The following is a 21,946-nucleotide window of genomic DNA, read 5'->3' as shown; positions in this document are numbered from 1 at the left end:
AGATACAGATGAATTGTGCACACAAACACACGGATAGGAGAACATAACAAAAAGAGACAAGAAGAGAGGCTGGATCTTCTGGAGGATGAAGATCAAAAACATCTGGAATGAGGCATTGACAGCCAGCAGAGAGAGAGAGGTCCAAGGAGAGCTGATGGCTGAGAGAAGTCTGAATGAAAAGAGAGGACAAGTAGAGAGAGGGAGAGAGAGCACACAGCTTGGTCACTTGTCCAAGGTTACAGTAGTCTCGTTGACAGGACAAAAGTAGACTAAAAGTGTGAGGCTTACAATAGAAAATGAGCTTTTTCTGAAGTCCTCATTCTACCTCTTGATTATGGAGTTGATGGTCCTACTGGTCATGTTGATTCCAGTTCATGGTCTAACACTTCTCATTGACATATCCATGATGACATATCCACGATGAAGATTTAAGACCTTTGCTCTATAAGTATCAGCCGTTGGTGTCATTAACATGATGAATAATCCCCATTAAACTGAGGTGTTAATCCAGAATTAGTCCATATGGGCTGTAAAGGATTGGGGGTGAGGGTCATTCTGTCATCCATCATCAGACAGCTCTTTTTCCTGTCTTTTGGATCACTGACAGACTGGTAATGCGCTCTGACCATGCGGGTTGAGGTTGCTGTTTTGGCTGAATATGATTGGTGGATTCTCTGATTGAATTTTCAAGGGAGGAGTGACGCCTGTCTCGTTTCCTGCCGCCGTGGGACCTGGCTGTGTCCTCATCATCAGAGTGGCCATCCATCATGGCCCAATGGGCCCTCGTCTGTCTCTGCCAAAGCTGTGGCTCTCTGATGCAAAAAACTCAGTCCGTCAGTTTCTCATTAGGAGACCCCCAAGACCTCTTAGACATAAACTCTGGTTTCTGACAGGTGCTCTCGCCTTTTTATGCTTTGTCTCAGCTCTGTGTGTAGAAAACCTTTAAATTGACACTGATATTGGAGATGAACATACAGTACAGTAAGGATTTAGGGTTAGAAATTAAAGAGTCAACCCTAAGAGCAGAGAAGATTTGGTGTTGAATCATCCAAATAATATGAATTTTGGGCTGAATAAACTTCATAATAATAAACCCAAATCACATAAAAGCTGAGTATCAACATCCCGCAAATGTGTAATCTCCACAATCACACAACCAAGTCAAAACTCAGTGACACTCAGCTTCAGCAGGTTCTGTTCTTAAATTTAAAACGACTTTGAAGTTAATCTACCGTCATCACAGGGAGTCGAGTGAGATGACCTCATTCCTGACTAAAGGTTGGGATGTACATAATACAACCTAGTTTTATTAAGGTTTCATGGTTTCAGTTCACAAGAATACAAAAATATAAAAGTCAAAAAGGTCAGCTCAATACAAAGGTCAAAAGCTCCCTCTTATACCTTCACAGCTCTGTATTGAATTTAACAAGGTCCATTTACAGTTTCAACAACAGCAACCTTTAACATAGCTCTTTTTTCTTAGCAAACAATGTTATTCATAAAACCCATGGTAAAGATATCAAGGTGTCAGCAGAGTGTCAGGTGATTAACACCAGCCCATAAATATTTTGGGTGAATATGTTTTAGGTTTAGACGACCCCCCTCTTTCCAGATTAAATAGGAATATTTAGAGTGAAATGGGAGGTGGGGTTGCTGTTGTGGGACTCATAAGTTAAATGAGTATCATTTCACTATCACACCTGATTTTCCCTGCTTTGTTGTAGATAAAGTATTCTTCAGGAAAAATGCAGAAGATGCAGCTTGTGTGTTCGAAGGAGTTTAGTTGCAAAAAAACTGAAACTTAGTATGAGTGTACATTCTCTTTATACAGAATCAACCAATTATGATGTGATTACAGGAAAACATCTGTTTCCTGTTTTTATGTACTTTCGGTACACACCTGTTTCCTGAAACCAATATGTCCCAATAAAAAGGAAATAACAAGAGTGAGAACTTAACATGAATTTTGTCTTAATAAAATATCCATACACTATGTCCCCAATATATTCAGTAATGCAAATACACAAAAGCTTCTGCTTGGTATACCCACATCCCCATATGTACTTGGAGTTACTGGTTGTTTCCATCATTCCTTCTCACCATAGTGGTCCTGAAAACTCTCTTTCAGATGGGATTTAAATGAAAGTGATTGGGAACAACATCCACTGTCCTCTTTTAGGTTCAAACTAAGCTAATATGAAGATTGACAAGTCTGCATTTCTAATTAAGTGAGTGTCTTCTAAAGTTACAGTTGTTGTATTATGAAATTCTCTTTATACTTAAATTACAATTTTACTACTACTACTATTGATATGGCTGATATGTTACTTTGAAAGATACCCTCTTGATTTGTCTGATTCTGACTGAAGCGTGTGTGAAGCATCATATAGGCACATTCTGAATGTTACTGGATCTATGTCTGGAGGTGGTCTGGCAGAGCAGGTGGAATTGAGATATGATATTGATAATAATATCAGGTGTCAATACAGAAGCAGGTGATCGGATGTCATCATTTAGATAAGATATCCAGAGATGTTAGATGTAGGTGTGAATTTGTTCATGGAGTTTTATGTTTCAATTTCTCTGGACTCTGGTGCTGTCAGATGTAAATGCTACAAATACCAGTGAGAGATAAAAGAAGGACAATAGTATGATAACGTTATAGTAAATACAATGCATGTAGAGATGAGCAGTAAGTGGCAGTCTGTTGTCAGATGTGTTGATGAAATGCAGCTATAAGTCAAGTGAATGCTCTCCAAATTCTTTTTGTTGTGAGGTTTGTGTATGTTTATCAGTGCAAGTGAATAAATCAATCAATCATTGCTTTTATGAAGTTTAAGACACTTCATAAAAGCCAGACTGAATAGATTTAGGTTTTGAGTTTACGTTTAAAACTATAAATACTTCCAGTCCCTTTCAGATCCTCCAGCAGGCTGTCCCAACAGCTCGGACTGCAACAGCTGAAAGCAGCATCACCGAATGTTTTAGTTCTGCTTTGTGGAACAGCTAAAAGAGAAGAGCCGGAGGAACACAGGCCTCTACCTGTAGTGCTATTAATCCATCTAGATTGTTTTGGACGAGAGGCTATCTAACTAAGCTAACTAAGCTGGCTAACGTTACAGCTCAGCTCAGAAGAGGACACCATAAATGTTTATATCCCATACCGTCAGTAGATGCATACTTCCTTCTGCATGGTGATACAGTTGGGGGTTGGAGGGTCTGTGGATTATCTTGAGTAACTGGGTCATGGTTTCTGGAAAGTGACATTACTGTTGACATTTTTTTTTTTTTTTGGCACTTTGGGCACCACAAGCCGAGTGCCATCTAGTTCCATTATAATGGAGAGAAGGCAGACATCTCTAATGCCCATATTTCCAAAGCACACCAAAACAATCTAGATGGATAAAAAGCACTACAGGTAAGAGAGAAAGAAATTTATATCTGATATTGGGGTGAACTGTCCCTTTAAGTATTAATCTCATAAACCGCAACACAGAGTGTGCATGCTTATAGTTGTAATTTTCTGCAGTAACTCTCCATATTGTATTACAGTACATGTCCCCTTGCCTGCTGTGGTCTGGTATGTTTCAATGTTGCACTGAGCCTCCCAGAGTCGCAGTATGCCCTGTTACACACAGGACAGTGCACTGTTGGTTTCACTAGCCTTTTCAGTGCTTGTCAGGGATAGTTAGGGTTAGTTGCATGAGTTCCCCCTGGTGACACAGTATCCACTCACCTGTAAACAGCAGGCCGACTTTCAGATGCTATCAGACGTAGCTCTGGGGAGCAGGATGTTTACAAGGCAGCTGGAGGAAAGCAACACAAGATACAGTGCAGACCATTCACTGCTACTCATCGTCCAGTACTGCTACAACCCCAGTCTCTCCCTGTCTCCTCAGTGTGCTCAAAGATATATTGAGTGGAGGAAATACTGCTTCCTTGCAATACTGTAATTCTTTAAAATGAAAAAGATCAAATATAAAGATATATTTCATTAAGGTGCAGCAGTATCAGCAGTCTCACACATGAAACTGGTTGAGTGTGTTTGTGTGAGTCAGCACCTGTTATTTTCCGGTCTGTCTGCAGTGTGTTGGGCAGTATGGGTGTGGTACTGCTGTTGAACTGATGGCTGTCCTCAGGCTAACACTTGTAGGGGCAGAACAGAGCTACTAATGGCTTTTCTATTGCCTTGTGTGCTCTCTCCATTCTGTGAGCCAAAGTCTGAGGCAGCCTTGTCCCGACAGCAGCTAATGCACTACTACACCCAGTCCTGTGCAGCCACTTCCAGTTCAGAGCTACATTATGCCAGATTATTCCACTTCTGTAATACAGTGCCTTTGTGTAGGGATTCACTGGCAGCAGTTCATCATAGATCTCCAACCCCTTCCCTTCCTGTTCCTAATCAAGAAAGCTAATTAAATTGAGTTTTTATAAAGGATAACAGATACCAATTTTACAAAGCTAGCTTCAAATGTCAACTGTTGTTGTTAACCATAAATGCGTAGATAATGTGCATATGTACATTATCTGGATATAAAAAACTGTGAAGGGTAACTTGTGAAATAAACATGCTAAGATAAATACATGATGAATTATAATTGCAAATTAAACTCCAGGCTCAGTATCGGCTTTCTTTAGATTTTTTAATTAAACCATTTTTTAACCAGAAAAGCCTCATAAAAGATAACTTCAGTTAAAGGGCATTGCCCAGAGTGCACTCTGCTGCTCCCAGAGCGCGGTGCTCTAAACAATGGAACAGTATATTATAACAGCGCTCCCAATTTATGAACTGTCTAGTTTGTGCTGGAGTGCGCACTGGAGTGAATATTTAAGAACACACTATATTTACCCTGTCATTTCATTTGATTATGGCGCAAGATGAAAACTCATGGAATGACTAAAGTCACTGAGCTTCATCCTCTGGTGACCATGAATATCTTGTTAATACAACCCTGATTCCTGAAGTTGGACCACTGTGTAAAACGTAAATTAAAACAGAATGTGATCTTCAAAAAAATCAACTTTCCTTATTGTTTTACGAGTTTGCCTACATCACATAGTGCTGCTGTATTTGTCTACCTTAATACACACACACTGGCTGGCCTCGCCTTTCTTTTGGCTTTCTACTTCAACAGTAAATGTTTTAGAAAGTTGCCCAAAAAAAACTACTGGCATTCTGGATTTTTTCACCCAAGATTCCGTTGTCATAACAGTTCGTATGTACAAAACAACAGCATAAATAGGCCTACATTAAATAGGAGAGGTTGCATCACAATCAGTGTGTTTACAGGAGGGATGTAACACCAGAGAGCTTCTCTCTCTGTCTGCAGTGTATGATTGACAGTAGAGGGGAGAAAAAAGAGGGAGGGCAGATCACATAGTTAATTGATCGCAGATAAAAACAGCATATGTGTGGGAAACACTGCCATGTTTCACACAAGTTGGCATAGAAGCAGCAAAAGACTGTGACAGTTGTGGATCGCTTCAGAAACACCTGTTTGGAACATTCCACAGGTAAACAGGTTCATTGGTAACAGGTGATAGGATCATGATTGGGTAAGAAAGGGGCAGCCATCATCTAAAGGCTCCGTTGTTTACATGCATAGATGGGGCGAGGTTCATCACTTTGTGAACTGTTGGCAAATAGTCCAACAGTTGAAGAACATTTTTTCAATGCACAATTGCAAGAAATGTAGTGGTGTCACCATCTATAATCCGTAACCTGCCCGTGTGTCATCTTTTTGAAAAAAGATTCAACGTGTTGCAGGCTTCAAGTTCAGAATGAGTGTATATTTACAAAAAACAGTAAAGTTTAACAGTTTGAATAGAAATATCTTGTCTTTGTACTGTATTCAAATGAAGGATTTGCAAACACTCACAGAGTTCATGTTGGTACACTAGCATTACCAATAATATCAGATATTAATCACTGTTATTCTGTGAGGAAACTGAATATCATTCAAATGTGTTCGATTTAGAAATGTACCCTTGCGCTGGAGAATAAATCAAGGAATCACATCAAGCTGTGTCCACATGTGTCATCCACTATGCAGCAGCTTTACTACTCTCTGTCGGCTGTGTGCTGTTTTTTACAGTGAAGTCTTAAATACAGATTGGCAGACTTTTAACGGGACAGATCCAGGAAGTTTGTCACACTACCCTCATTTACAGTCCCCATTAACTGAAAGGCCAGATGTTAAATATGAAAAACAGTCAGGTAGAGAGGGACTTCACTGTACGTATGGCAGAAGTCTACTTCAAATAGTTCCTGGAGCATTAGGAATAAGCATCTGGACACCACACAGTAAGTATCCACATCAGCAATGGGGAACAAGAATGGAGGTTGTTGACAGGAGAGGCATAACCAGTTGTGGCAACCGAATCCAGACTGTGTAGCTGCACCCTCCCCACCAGAGACCATAATGTTGTTATCTTGGATACTGGAAGTTTGGGTCAATAGAACCTCAGCATGCTGAGATTAATCTTAACAAGTCATTTAAACTCAAATGGATTCTTCAGTCCTCTGGAGTTGGGTTTATCTGCCACAATCGGGATTGATAATTCCCTTCTGAACACATTCAAGTGACATAAATAATAGAATAACTTTTTTAATACCATACTCTGATTCATATTTTGCTTCTAAAAGTGTGACACGAGTTATACCATTATATCAAACAGAGGTACTAAGTCCATCCATCCAGCTGCTTATCTGGGTTCAGGTTACAGTGTGATTATTATTAGAGCTGCAACGATCTGTCGATTAATCGATTAGTTGCCAACTATTTAATTGATAGTCAACTGTTTTCATGTCAATTATCGATTTTTTAAGAAAAAAAATTAAAATGCACTACAGTAATTTCAGCCTCTTCAATGTGAATATTTTCCAGTTTCTTTAGTCCTCTTTAACAGTAAACTGAATATCTTTGGGTTGTGGACAAAACAAGACATTTGAGGACGTCATTTTGGACATTTTTTTCATTTTCTAATCTTCTAACTAATCAATTATTTGAGAAAATTATCAACAAACTAAAGGGTAATTCTGGTATTTTTAAACATGGGCCCTCTGTTAACATGTTTTGGTGTGTAAATGATGCATACTTACCAAAAGTTTTGGAATCGGGCCGGTGGATCTCCTCAGCTAGTGACACAACTGCAATGGCTGCAACGTAATCTATAGGGGCTTGTCAAAATCATGTAAATAGTCAGCCATGAAATTCTTATTGCAGTTCTTCTAGGTAAACTCCAACCTACTCTCCACTGTCCTCTTCCTACAACAACTTACCTCTGGCGAGATTTCAGTGAGACTTCTCAGGAAGTGGCTTGTGTTTCTGGTTACAAAATAGATCTCCATAGGAATTGTCTACAGCCAGACTGTTCAACTATATTGTTCAGGGGGCCACATTTTCAGAAAGCTAAGGGCCCAGGGGCCAGACATTTCACAAAAGTTTGCAAAAGTTAAAGATGAACTTAGTCTACAACAATAACAGCAAGAATGCACCTTGCTGGTTTGAAGGATTTATTGTGGCAGAAATGTCAATCATTCCAAATATTTTGGTTTTAAATTGTATTTAATTGTAAACAGAACTGATCGGCAGGCTGGTCTGATTTAATCCGCAGGCTGGAGTTGAATAGACCTGATCTACAGACTGCAGAGCATCTTCTTTCCTCAGGCTGTGAGACTCCTGAACTCATCCTCAACACTCTACCTTGAGTTGTTCATTCTTGTGTCTTGATTATTTTTTTGTTTGTCTGTTTAGTTTGTGTGTGTGTGTGTGTTTGTGTGTGTGTGTGTGTGTGTGTAGCTTAGAGAACTAGAACTGAAACTTCATTATACAATCTTGTGTTGCGTAATTACAAATTAATCCTGATCTTGAAAAGCTGCTGTTTTCAAATATATTGACCTTTTTTTAAAACATTTTTTCCTCCACTGATTGTTCTTGCTTATCCTCCTGTCATTGGTACTCAGTCTTGCATGTCATACTTTATGTGAGCGTTTTACCCTCTAATTAAGCTGCTTTATACCTCAATTGTGTGGATGTGCAATTATAGTGCTGCTTAGTTAAAAAACAGTCATGAGAATCTCCCTTTATCTGAGAGACAATGAGCACATTTAGAAATTAACACACGCTTCTGAATGATAGGAAAGCCTCACAATGGTTTTCAGTAAATGAGCGCATCAGCAGACAATTTCCAGCAATCAAATTAACCTCCCGAAGCAATTATCTGAGCATGAGTGCCTACTGTAAAGAATTCTGTAAACATTAATACAGTAGAAAGCCCTCAGGCAGGGTGGAAGTCACAATGGAGAACATGAGCCTCACATTGTGACTGCCGCTTCTGTCATTAGTGCTTCACCAGCAAACCACACACAAATAAGCACACCTGTCCTCCACACCAACGCCAATACCCATTTTATTGCCTTGTACTTCCAAAGGGAGCCAGTGATTTGACAGTAGAGACAGAGTAAAGTGATAATATCATCCATTATAGCAGTGAAGCCTGTCTTTTTTCTCTTAAGAGTCACAGCTAAATGAGTAGAAGAAGCTTTGCTCCAATCAGCACTTCTATGATGAAGGGTCTTCTGAGGTCTGGATGTTGTCTCCAGACCATCAGGATGCAAAGCTGTAATGCCTTTGAAACCACAAAGCAATGTGTTTCTCTTAAAGTATATGACAGTATACAGTAGTGTCCAAAAGTATGTGGGCACTCCTGTCTACATGCTTTTGTGTACTTGTAGGGTGGGCCTGCTTCTCTTGGGCTGAATTTCCCTCCAATGAAGGGAAATTTTAATACAGAACAATATTATTGATTGACCTGCACAGAGACCTGACCTCAACCCCACCCTACATCTCTGGGATGAACTAAAACTCTGACTGTGAGCCAGACCTTATCATCCACATCAGTGCTGGACCTCACTAATCCTCTTGTGTGTGAATGGGAACAAATCTCACCAGGTTCCCACACCTGGGAGATAAACTGAAAGTTGAGGCTCTGAGAGTGCAGAAAAATAATGCCCATTGTCTGAAATCACATATTGCCATTGCCATCACATATCACCATGATTTTCATCTTTCTACATACTATTTCCATGTATTTATTTGTTATTTTGTCCATACCTGTAGCCTATGGTAAAGAGTTTCAGTGGGACTTGTCATTTACTATCTACTAATACTGACACATTATAAGCTCTCTGAACATAATTACTCATTTATGTTAACTTTAAACATGGATGTCCTGCAAATATCCTAATCATAAGGATGTTTTTGTCAGTGGACTTCCAATTTTTTGACAGTTCCTGTGCTCTTCTTGTCGCCCAATTGTTGCCGTGTATCCTGCACTGTTGGTAGTAGTCGTCCATTGTCGGCAGCATTATCAGCTGATCATCTTGAGTAGGCAGGGGAGCAAGTCAGTGAGAGAATTAACTCTGATTGGCTGTTCAGCTAACCAAATCAGTGCACAAGAAGATAAATGGAAAAGAAAATGAAAACCCCCATTCCGTGCAGTGTCTCCTTGTATTTCACCTCCGCCTCTTTATTTCTCCTTCCATATGAGAGAAAGTGGCAGTGGTGTGAAAATGGTATTCAAACTTTGCTTTATCATAACAACAGTTTGTAAATCTGCAGTCTTGAGTTTTCTGGTTTCCCTTTTTGAATAAGTAATACAGACCACCACCACCTGATGGTATGGAGAGGCATTTCCTCTTACACGGTACAAGCTATGCAGTTTTTTCCATCACATCTGCCGGCCTGGCTCTACTCGGTAACCCAGCACCACAACTGGTCTACCTGCTTGAAGGTGTGTCTTAAACCAATGACGTGCTTGTCCCAATCCCCACAGCACGTTTTATTTCCTACAACACCCCGGTTATTTAGTGATTTAAAAGCTTGTATTTTGAAGCAGCATTACAGGAAACATTGCTGACTCCTGCACAGACTTGTTTGAGGGGTAGATGGGTGGATGACTTGGCCCTACTCCAGTCCAGAGCAGGTCCATCGCTGGCATGTCTCAACGCTACTCGGCGCTGTAAAACTGGTGATAGTACAGCAAATTGGCACAGCTCGGTTTCACTCGGCATGGTCAAAAGTGCTGGTGGAAAAACGGCACTAACTGGCCATCAGCTGTAGTCTCTGTAGTGTGTTCAAGTGCAGCTTTTTGGCCGAGACACAGGAGACATGAAACGATGGTTGGCCTATGTCGCAGCTAGTTCTTTGATGTCAGTTTTTGTGTGCGTCTAGGCCAAAGAACCAGAGGGTTTTTTTTTATAATGTAAGGTGTTTAATTTACTTTGAAAATAATGATCATTGCAAAATTTGACACTCTATAAGCATATAAGCAGGTCAGATAGAATCTGAGCTCTTGAGAACATCTTCATGAATTTGAAGGATAATTCTGGTGATATTCTACATTTGTCTTCCTGGAGACTTAACATTTTAGGCAGCAACAAACTTCTTTTCATTTTCTCTCTCGCAACTCTGAGGGGACACCTTTCTTTTTTGAGCTCTGTGGTAGAGGGCCTTTTAAATCACAATGTCACAATGGTACAGCGCTCAGAAGATGATGACTGTCAGCCATCGGCTGGCGTCATCCATTGACCCCTATCCTTTAACTGCAATAATGCAATAGCATTAACAGTTCTGTTCTTTGTCTCTGCTGTTTGTCTCTTTTATGTGGTCAGGCCAACGATGCCTCAGGGAACACGTGGAACTGGCTGTACTTCATCCCCCTCATCATCATCGGCTCCTTCTTCATGCTCAACCTAGTGCTAGGTGTGCTGTCAGGGTGAGTATAAACTGTGACACTGACCTCAGCTGAGCTTTTTGTTGCTTTGTTTTTTAGCAAGATGTATCCACATTTAACCAGACCTGTTTAGCTGCCTTTCCTCAAGATTAAATGAAATGCGAAGTCTTTGCTTTGGTAGTTTCCCATTTTTATCTTGCTGATGTAATTTTGTGTTTGTCTAATTGTGCCTTATATGTAAACTCTACTTTTTTACTCACATTGCTAAAAAAGATAAGCTATAACTCCAAAACAACACACTGGAATGGCTGCATGGATTCTCAGTAATAACGTCAGGTCAGCACTGTAAAGATGGTTGTATAATCACTCAAACTGATTCAAAATAATGGGAGGACATGCTGAGAAGAGGACAGGATGAATCTTTGTGGCTGGTATTTATGTTGTTCCACCTCAAGATGAATAGTTCTGCTAAAAAAATATTACTACATCATCTCACAAATATTAAAACTAGAATAAAAACTATAACCATCAGTTTTGTGACTTCATTTATGGCAACTAAGTCCAGGGTAAATAGCAGTATATTCAGTATAACAACACATCTGCCTGCCTAAATGACTGATTAGGTTCATTACCAGTGACTCCCAAAACAACATTTATCACTTTTTCCAAAACAACATGGCTGTTGCAGCGTGCCAGCGACAGGCGTACTGGAACTACATTGTATGGTCACAGGCTGGTTGGATTTTGGCAGTAAAACTACTGGGTTAGGTTTAGGAAAATATCGTGTCATGGGTTAAAGTAAGTACGTTCCAAATGATGTTACCTCAGCTACGAACGTTACTTCAGTTAATGTACGTAACTGAAGTTAGGTATGTATGTGATATAACTTAACTACGTTAGTGCTAAAATAACCCACCGTTGACACTGGAAAAGACACTTTTAGACCTTTAGATTAGGCTAATAGGCTCAGGTATTTGTGCTTTGTTATGTGTTTATAACAATATGATATCATAACAGAAGTTGTCTAAGCATGGCCGATCAAAATGTCCGCTAACGCTAATAAATCATCTTTTTTCATCCAAAGCACAGTCACAGTGGACTCCCTGGATACATAATCCAGTTTTTCTGACATGGGCTTATTATTGTGTACCAAGCTTCTCATTAAAATCAAAATCAAATCAATTTTATTTATATAGCCCAAAATCACAATCACATTGCCTCAATGGGCTTTACAGTCTGTACAGTGAACAACATCCTCTGTCCTTAGACCCTCAATTCGAGTGAGGAAAAACTTGCCATGTTGATGGGAAAAAAAGACCCTTTTAACAGGGAAAAAAAGAAGATGGAAGAAACCTCAGGAAGAGCCACAGAGGAGGGATCCCTGTTCCAGGATGGACAGACATGCAATAAATGTCACCAATACAGAACAGAGCAACAAAATCACAGTTTTCAAGTTGCATTGACAAAATATCTGATACAAATTATAATATATGTAAAGTGTGTGGATCCAGGAGACGACTGAGCAGGACGAGGCATCGCCAAGTGGTGCCCGAGCCACACGACCTGCTGTCCACCGTGGTGACCTGGAAGAGGGCAGGCCACACAAGATAATTAGTAATAGACAGAGATATCCGAGTGAAGAAGCATCAAAATTCTGAATTATATTGTTATAAAAACACGTTATATATTGATACACAGCGGATGTGCTTGTCATGAATGGAGTTTTTTAAACTTGTAACTTCACAAACTAATGCAGTTAGCAAATGGTATTCTAACTTGGCTTTGGAAGTAATGCTGGGTTACTGCTGCTGTTAGCCAGATGTGTTCATGAATGTAGTTTGCGTTAAAGCTGATAAATGCACTCTTAATCAGTTCTTACACTTTTGCTCTAGTGTTTTTGGCTTTAAATAAAAGAAAAAGAAAAAAAACCCCACTGCTTTAATATGTAAAATTGTGCCTGCTGAAGGTCACCAAACTATCATTTGACAGTCACAGTTTGGAGGAGCGGTTTAGTGGACAGTCTTTCAAAATAGTGATATTAAGGGTGTCTTTTCTTATCAGATCATCACTAAATCAGAAATGCCACTGGTAATATATAGGATTCTATAACTTGCATGAAAACGTCCAGCATTTAAAGGCCTTCTGCCAGAGTAGGATCCTCTCTTGCATTTACTAATGAAGCCAAGTCCATATCTGTGGTGGCTCCAATGTAATATTCATGAGGTTTTATTAAAACATAAATTCAAATAATAATACAAGCCTGCCACACCATGACTTTGTACTGTACATGGTGTGCGGAGCCTGCTATTGCAATTCTGTGGTATACGGTTTCATTTATAAAGCAACACAAGTTGTTGTCATCACCATTGAAAAGAGCATCATGGGAGAATGCTGTGTTTATATTGCCTCTTTTGTAATATGGCTTTGCAGTTATTATAATCTTTCTTCAGCAGCAGCAGTCTCTGGTGTTGTTTCCCCTTCCCCCCACTCATGTACAACATCTAACCTACAGTATATCATCTATACCAAATCATGATAGCCATGGTTATTTTCCATTGGGATGGGTGGGTGGATAGATAAAGAGCTGGGGCTGCACTTTCTACATGGTTAGAACCTCATAGTTATTGCCTCATTAAAAATCTAGCATGCCGTGGTCCTGAGCCAACACAAAACTGTCTAAATACATAGGGACTGCACTGTACCTCCTATATTGCTGATGGTAATTGTCAGTATCATTGCAGGTTAGCTTCCAATCCCCAGAGGCAGCACAATGATAAGAACTTTCTCACCTCTCACTTGAGGGGTTCACCTGCCTTTCACACAGTCTTTCCATACAGAACTTTATGGGCATTCAATGACAGAAACTGGTCCTTCACCATAATACTGTTCCATGGTATTACAATGCATAATCTGATATTGCCATGTTGGTGTTGTTCCTGGTACATCATAATTAATGTTGCACCAGGACCATCATTAACAAAGGACAAATCATGTTTTTGTAATGTCATAGCTTAGTTTGTCAGGAAAAAGACCAGAAAAGTACAAAAATGGAAGAATTTAGCCTTATAAACACAGATTTAACTTTGTGAAAGGGTCTGTTTTCACCCTAAACATGTGTTTCTAAATCTAACCTTTATTTTTGTTGCTTAAACTTAAAGTGACAGGGAACTGAAAAGAAACAGAAAATAATAAGTAAACTATTAAAAATAATATGTCAACAGTATAATAATATGTTCCAAACAGGATCCAATCACCGGACTCCTGAGTGAGAGTCCCATATTTAACCCAGTCAACCATTACGGCTTGCGCTGGAAGCAGTTTTTGTCACTATTTCCTAAATTGAAATGATGGTCCTTCAACAAAATTAATTATGATGTTCCAGGAACAATATAAACATGGTTATATCAGATACACTGTACTACAACACCCATTCCAATGCTGCTCCTCTGATATTTCACTGCTGTCATTCCTGTTTTGTCTTCCTCTATCCGAGCGTATTCAGATAAATAGATGAACAGAGTTGCATTCATACTCACTCTCCTGTTGTTTAATATTAAGGTCATTACATTTTGAAAGAAGCCACAGTACTCTGTGTTCCAGCTGAGTACTCTGCCCTCACTGATAAGGACACATTTCTCCCTGCTGGGATGAGAATTTCCTCACTGTGCTTCTTTTTGAAATCAAGGTGATTACAATGAATAAATAATGAAATAACAAGTCTCAACTTTTTCTTTTTTACTTAATTCTGAGTTAATTAATTGGATGCTGACGGGAGAGGAGTGTGATGACTAGAGTGAATAAACTGTAAAGTCAGCTCATCAGAGCCATTAATATGTTGTTTCATTTTGTCATTTTCCCAAAAGATTTTTCTTTAGGTTATCATTTTTAATGTCGGCCTGTAAGTTAATGCTCGTATCAGCACCCCACAAGCTAATAAAGTGGGCAGTTTGAGGCTAAGCTCAAAATTAGTCTAAAATGGCTTATTAAAGGCCGTCAGTGACACATTTTTATCCATTTCAGTTTTATCATGAAATGTAACTATTTCAGAAACAAAAAAAGGATTGAATTCTTGCCAGAAACACACTTGCTGTGTTTTCTTCTTGCCTCCAGGTCTTGATCCTCTGGCCCTTAAAACTACAGTCCTATTGCCAAATTGCTATTACTTGCCTAAGTCTTACAAACTGATGACTGATAAAGACATTTTTCGAGAAATGTTATTATACATCTTAAGATTCTATCATACAGAAACTGTGCTTTTGTCCCTCGTTTTATGTTGCTATAATGAAAACGTCTTCCTCTACTTCTAATCCGATTTGGTGCACCCCTGTGGGTTTTTGTTAAATATGCTGCCTCTCTTCACAATCATTACATTTTTCTCTCTAACTCCATCTGTGTTTTTCTGGAGAGCAGGTACGGGTATGTATAGAGGGGTAGAGCAAGGGCAGATTGTCCACTAGTTAATCAATCACAGATGGCTTTGTTCTCTAATGAAAAAATTAAGATAAGAAATGCTAAGATGGGTCCCCAAATATAATTAAGTGGCCATTAATACAGCTGGCTCGCCCAAGTTAAGTCTATGTGTGGGAAACACATATAATCATTTACATGAGAGGGAGAGAGAGAGAGAGAGACACACACACACGCACACACACACTGTATATACTGTATATATAATTAATGTAAATCAATCTTGGTGTTGTGTTTGTGTTGTTATTTGTTGCGTTATGTCCGAGTGTTTGGACAGATGCTTTGGCAACATTGTTGTTAAACTTTCATGCCAATAAAGCCCCTTTGAATTGAACTGAATTGAATTGAGAGAGAGAGGGAGGAAGAGAGAGAGCGCTGGGCAGTTCCAAAAATTGAAAATCATTATATGGCCAAAAATAGATGTAAAGGCCCTTACACACCGGGGAATGAAAGACACGAATATGCAAAATATTCACCCACGACTATGTCACTTGAAAATTACTTACACAGGCAGCGATGCAAATTTGTGCTAGTATGGTCCAATATGTGATTTTGCGACACGGGTATATCATCACATTAAATGAAAGTCACAGCAGACAAGCAGGGCAGAGACTGGTAGAAAAACAGTGCCAGCTTGCGGCGCTCCAAGAGGGACCCAGGGATGTTTGGGCTCGTACTGCAGCACTGACCGGCTCACTGACAGGTAGAGAGAGGTCACGTTCACCAGGTCATCTCAGCTGAATGTCCTGGGGCTCCAGTCTAGTCCATAATGATTTATTAATAGGTTAAAACACCTATCGCAAACAAACCGATCGCAGAAGTAGATCAGTCATGTTCTACAAGGTAGAATTACTGTTTTTATCAAAGTAGTCTGGTGGATGTAAAGACAGCACAGATGGATATAACAGCTTCAGCTCCCCATCAGTAAATCCTTTAGATACAACAGTCTGTCTGTGCAGGGAATAATCGAGTTGTTGTGGTATTCAGAAAAATGGACCTTGTTCCTCCCCAAAAAATGATGATGCTTTCTCGACATGTACTATTCACTTTCTGTGTGCAAGTACTCATGACAAAAACATCAGCTCGAAAAAAACAATGATGTGTATTCGCACAAAAAAAAGTGCCTCCAGTGTGGAAAGGCCTTTCACCTGACATAACCACATTTTAGTCTTTTTTTCTCTGTGGACACAAAGGTCCAAACAACAAACACACACAAACAATGTAAAAAATAAAGACATAACTGAAAAATACTAGACCACTGATAAGCATTACAGAGACCTGCCAACTTCTTCTCACCTTCTTTAAAAGATATGTCATTGGTCAAGTCATTGAAGTCCTACTCCTGGAAGTTCATATTCACTGGTCATAAGTGATGGCTTGTTCAGCTTGTTCCCTTTCTCATTTGTTTTTAACACACAAAAAAGAAGACACATTAAAAAAACATTGACTGCAATCCACAGTCCAGCATTGTCTTTAGTAGCTGTGATTAACTATTGGAAGATTTTTTTAGTGACTTCAGCTAGCGATTCCCATGTTAGAGCTGTTGTGGTCAAGGCTCATGGCTTTAGAATGCCTTGCCTGATGAAATGAGCTATTTTTGTCATGATTCTGGTTTCGTGTTTATGGTTTCGTGTTTTATTTTGTAATTTTACACTCATGTGTCATGTTTTGCTTGTCATTTCCTCCTATTGTGTCATTTTCCCTCCTGTTTTCTTGCTGTCCACGCTTGCTCTGCATCTCCCACTTTAGCCTTTCCCTCCTCCCTGTGTCTTCAGTTTTTCCAGCCCATCACACTCTTCCCTGTTTCTAGTGTTTTTCTGTTTATTTCCCTCACCTGTGTTGCTCCACCTTACTCCACCTGCACCTCATCCCGTCTTTAGCTGTGTGTGTATATAGTCTTTGTGCTCCCTCTTGTCTTTGTCAGTTTGTTCCTGTGTTACCACCCTGTGTTTCTCATCTGTGTTTTTCTTCTAGTGTCTCCCCGTGGTATGTTTTCTGGTTTTTGTTCCTGGCTTTATGTTTCCGCTTAGCTCTCGTGATTTCTGGTTTGAACCTTGCTCTTGGTTTGTACTTTGTGTTAGTTTTTTGTTTGCTACTTTGTATTTAGACGTTTTGCACCTCTTTAGTTTTCTTGGTTATTTCAGCTTTAGTTATTGAAGCTCGCCTTTTGTTTCTTAATCCTGCGTGCCTCCCGTGTGTCTCTGCATTTAGGTCCTCACCTTTTCACAAAGTGTAACAATTCTACTTCTTTAGCAACTTTCAAGTCTCTTCTTTTAAAATATTTCTGCAGACAAACATTTTAATTTGAAGGTTTACAGCCTACAGCTTGCTATTAACCACCTTCATTTCTGGTGAGGATTTTATTTTCACGTTTCTCTGCATATTAGAGGATTTTAGCTTAAACTTTATCTTTGTTGTCCCTTTTCTATAATTTTTTTTTTTTTTTAATGTTCTTCACACATACTGTACTAGACAAAAGCTTTAGAAGGCGGGTAGCCTTTAGCCGCCTCCTCTGTGGTTATCTTGTCCTCTCTGTTTCCTGCTCTCTCCACAGAAGTTGTCAGATGGCTTTACAGTTACTATGGAGGTGGAAGGTCACTGATGCTGTCTGGCAGGGCGGTGCGGGGGCCATGTCATTGTTTAAAGGCCACGATCTGAGCTTCAGAGCAGGCAGGAGAGCAGAAACATGCAGGGTTGAGAGGCTGCAGATCCCCAGGGGAGGTTGGGGCCATTCACTCAGCTTTTATCTCATCAGTGTGGGCAGGCTGGGATAAGATGTGACTGTGATCAATGTTGATCCCCCAACCATCTATTCTATCCCACATTTCTTTAGTATGTCTAACTTATACTTTTACCCTAACGTCTGACAATGTGTCTCACATATTGTATGTCAGAAAACACAATTCCAATAGTGTTGCTCAACGTCTGTTGGATGTGTCAGTAGACAAGTGTTCACAAACATGTTAGCTATAACCATTAAGGTGATAGGACTACTACAGCTACTTTATCTTTAGCGGTGTCTTCAAGGGGATTTGTCATCACACAGGCTTGCTAACAAAATGAAAGTTTGTCATTTCCTTCATGCGACACAAACCTAAAACATACATTTAATTATATCCACATACATGTAGTGCATTTTTTAAATTAGTGTCAGGGTGTATGTAAACGGCAGCAATCAGATGGTGATGATAATATGGTCGGCATCTTCATATCAGAAGTTTGACATCAGGTAAACACTGTTCATTAACTTTGACAGTGTGTGAGCACCAAGCAACAACTACGTGAACACAGTGTCCACCTCTCCTCATTGGCTTGGAACACAGTCTGCCTGAGTGCAACAGCATGATCTGAGAAGTTGTGGTGAAGACGGGTCTCTGTAAAGGTGTGGGCCCAAAAGTCTCTGATTTCCTGTTGCTTGGCCAGCCTGGGCCTCATTTGTCCATTACGTTTTCCTGTGACCAGACGTTAGCCAGAAGCAGCTTTAAACCAAGCTGGATTAGCATGGCTTGTATCCATGGCTTTTACCTCTCTTCCTCCCTGGGGTGATCTGGCTGGTTAGGTCGGATGGTCGAAAGATGCTGTTGGCAGTGATCGTCTCAAAGTCTGCTGCTCCAAAACCTGTGCTTTCTCTTCCAATGCTGATGAATGTATTTCTGTCATAGGTAGTACTTGTTTCAGCAGCAGACCAAAAAATAACACAAAAATGTAGAAAAATGTTTTCTGTTGTACAACTTTTACCACCCATCATTACCATTATGACTTCATTATCAAGCTCCATGAGGAGTATACTGGAAGAAAATGGCATTTCTGGGGGGAGGTATGCGTGTTGCTAATGACAATGTACTTAAAGTCAAGTACACTACGTTGTTAATGTTGAGAAACAGTCACAGTTTGGTTAAGTTTAGGCACTATAACCAATTGGTTAGATTTAGGAAAAGGCCATGGTTTCAGTTAAAATAAGTACATTATTTACATAATTACTGAAATTAAGTTATGTATGTAAGTACCACCTCACTTGTCATTTTCCATGATTTTCACTTTTCTTTTGAAACATCCCAAACAGTGCCATGTTATGTTCATACTCAATAGAGCCAAGTACAGAGGTATATTCAGTTCATTAAAATAAAGCCCTAAGGCACAGCTGTAATGAACACTGTCAAATTTGAAAAGATTGCTTTAAAATATACTCTTGGTGGGAGGTTAAAGGCCATATAGTTTTATACACTGAGATAAAGGCCAAATACCATTTCTAATTTTTAACCCTAGCCTTCATTTCTCGGTGCCCCTTTGCCCGTCATAGCAGAATTAAAAGAGGTGGTGGTTAAAATCTCCCTCTATGAAATGGGACAACCCTGTAAGACCCTTATACGTCATCAGTTGTTATTGTTGATATTGTTCATGTTAACAGACGTGACTGGACATTTCCAATATATCGCCTTTTGCTGTGCTGATTTCTCTTGCGTCACAGTGGCAACCCTGGTATAATCACTATGCCATTTATCTGACGGAGTTAGAAAAGCATGGATGCTCACAGTTCGTTCACAACTTCACGCAATCAAGTCATCAAATAAAAAAGAACACTGCTTCATTACCTGGACACTAGTGGTGCTTTAAATCTGGAAACTGGAAATTAAATCTTGGTTCTCACTCAACTTCCTTAAACTCAACAGCGACAAAACTGAGGTCCTCCTCATTGGTTCCAGATCCAACCTAGCAACACTCAACACTTTCTCCATGTCCATTGACAATTCCACTGTTCCTCCGTCACCTCAGGTAAAGAGCCTGGGTGTAATCCTGGACGGCACCTTATCTTTCGGAGTAGGGATAGGCATTCGATTAAATTGTCTTAATCGATCGTCGGGAGAATTAACGATCGATTTTCGATTAATCATTAATATTTTTATATTAAAATTCACTATTTATAGGCTATATTCAAAATGCAATGAAAATACAAAAACACAGCGTGTTTTCTTCATTGAGATCCTTATTACAAGATGAACAACTCTTGTGGCAGTTAAACCGGATCCGTTCAATGGTTACACTTGAAGATATGCGCTGCTGTGCTCTAAAGCAGTGGAGCCTGCAGCGAGAAGCCGGTACTCATAAACACAACTGACCCTCGTTTTTTTTCCAAAATAATAATAATAATAATAATAATAATAATAATAATAATAATATAAAAAAACAATCATGTTAAACAATAACTTAACCAAAAATATATAATACTTAGGTCGGACAGGTTTTGCTAAATGTAACTCAAAACTATCAAAAAAGGCACCGAGTCGAGAAAGAGGGTGAGAGAGAGATCAGCCTACCTAACAACGAATTAGGCTTATTAACAAAGCTTCATAAAAAATAACCAGTAACTCACATACAACTTCAGCACCAGCCTACTGATTTTTGTTGAGAAAGATGAGCATGTTAACATGCTCTGGGGTCAGACGCGACTGCAGCCTGGTGACCGTCAGTCCAGCTGCCGAAAACACCCGCTCTGAGGGGACCAACGTTACCGTGATGCACAGGTCTGCTCGTTGTGCATTGCAGCTCCTCCGTGTCCGTGCCAACACCAAGTTGATGCTAGGTTGAGACTGAGAGCAGGATGCACCGCCACTAAGCAGGGTCAGATGCGCGTTGTTCAAGTGGTACATCATTTGAGTCATGGACGAGTTCTACTTATACACAGCTTCGCAGTGTTGGCAGTGAACTAAGTCATTTTTTAAATCAAAATGGTCCCACGCCACACTTCGCCATGACCTCTTCATGATTACTTTTGATATACACGGAAACTCGCAGGTAACTGAGTAGGCCTGCGGCGTTTTTTTCAAATATTGCCCCCGTGTGGTAAAAAGTTTAATTGCTGTCACATAGCAAAATTCATTGCATTCCTCAAGACTCACACTACGCAACAGAACCTGCATTAGTTTTATCGATAAAAAATTAACGTCATCGACGAAATTCTTGATGATCAATTAATCGATCGTCGAATAATCATGCCCATCCCTATTTCGGAGCCCACATCAATAATGTTACTCAGTCTGCATACTTCCATCTACGCAACATCAATCGTCTCCGTCCCTCACTTACACCAACCTGCACCACTATCCTTGTAAACACCCTGATTACATCCCGTCTGGACTATTGCAATTCTCTCCTCTATGGTCTTCCTCCTCCTGCAGCAACTTCATTGGTTCCCTATCAAATCCCGCATTGATTTTAAGATTCTACTCCTCACTTCCAAGATCCTTCACAACCTGGCACCATGGTATTTCTCTGAACTTATTCATATCCACACACCTTCCCGCACTCTCTGATCCTCTTCTGCCATCCAGCTCTTTGCCCCATCTGCCAACCTAATGGGGTCAAGAGCTTTCAGCCGATCTGCCCCCCGCCTTTGGAACTCTCTCCCACCAGACATTCGCACTTCCGACACTATCCCCACCTTTAAATCCGGCCTGAAAACACACTTATTCTGAGTGGCATACTCTGTCTCACACTAACTATGCAAATCACATTCTGAAATATGTCAAAATGTGGGACTGTCATGCACAAACCAGTAATAGAAATGTAACATTTGCTTGCAAGCTAACTGATTGTTATTGTTTTAGGACAATAATATGTTGAAAAGACAGCCAGTTCTCATAACCCTCAGTCTGAAGTGTACCTCTGAAAAACATCCATATGGAGGGCCATGTGGTCCTAACACCTCGCACTATTGCTACAAGAATCGGGACACCCTTCCCCT

General features: G+C 39.9%; 1 protein-coding gene across 1 annotated transcript in view; it reads left to right on the top strand.

The window, feature by feature from the left end:
* The window catches only part of cacna1ba (calcium channel, voltage-dependent, N type, alpha 1B subunit, a), a 176,138-nt gene that overhangs the window by 46,015 nt on the left and 108,177 nt on the right, over positions 1 to 21,946 (top strand). Inside the window, 1 exon segment of the mRNA XM_073465321.1 lies at positions 10,676 to 10,779. Coding sequence (XP_073321422.1) covers positions 10,676 to 10,779 — 104 coding nt within the window.

Source organism: Pagrus major, chromosome 5, assembly GCF_040436345.1.
Source record: "Pagrus major chromosome 5, Pma_NU_1.0".
In the NCBI taxonomy this organism is placed as follows: Eukaryota; Metazoa; Chordata; class Actinopteri; order Spariformes; family Sparidae; genus Pagrus; species Pagrus major.
The sequence above is the reverse complement of the archived record's forward strand: the minus strand, read 5'-3'. Positions and strand labels throughout refer to the sequence as shown.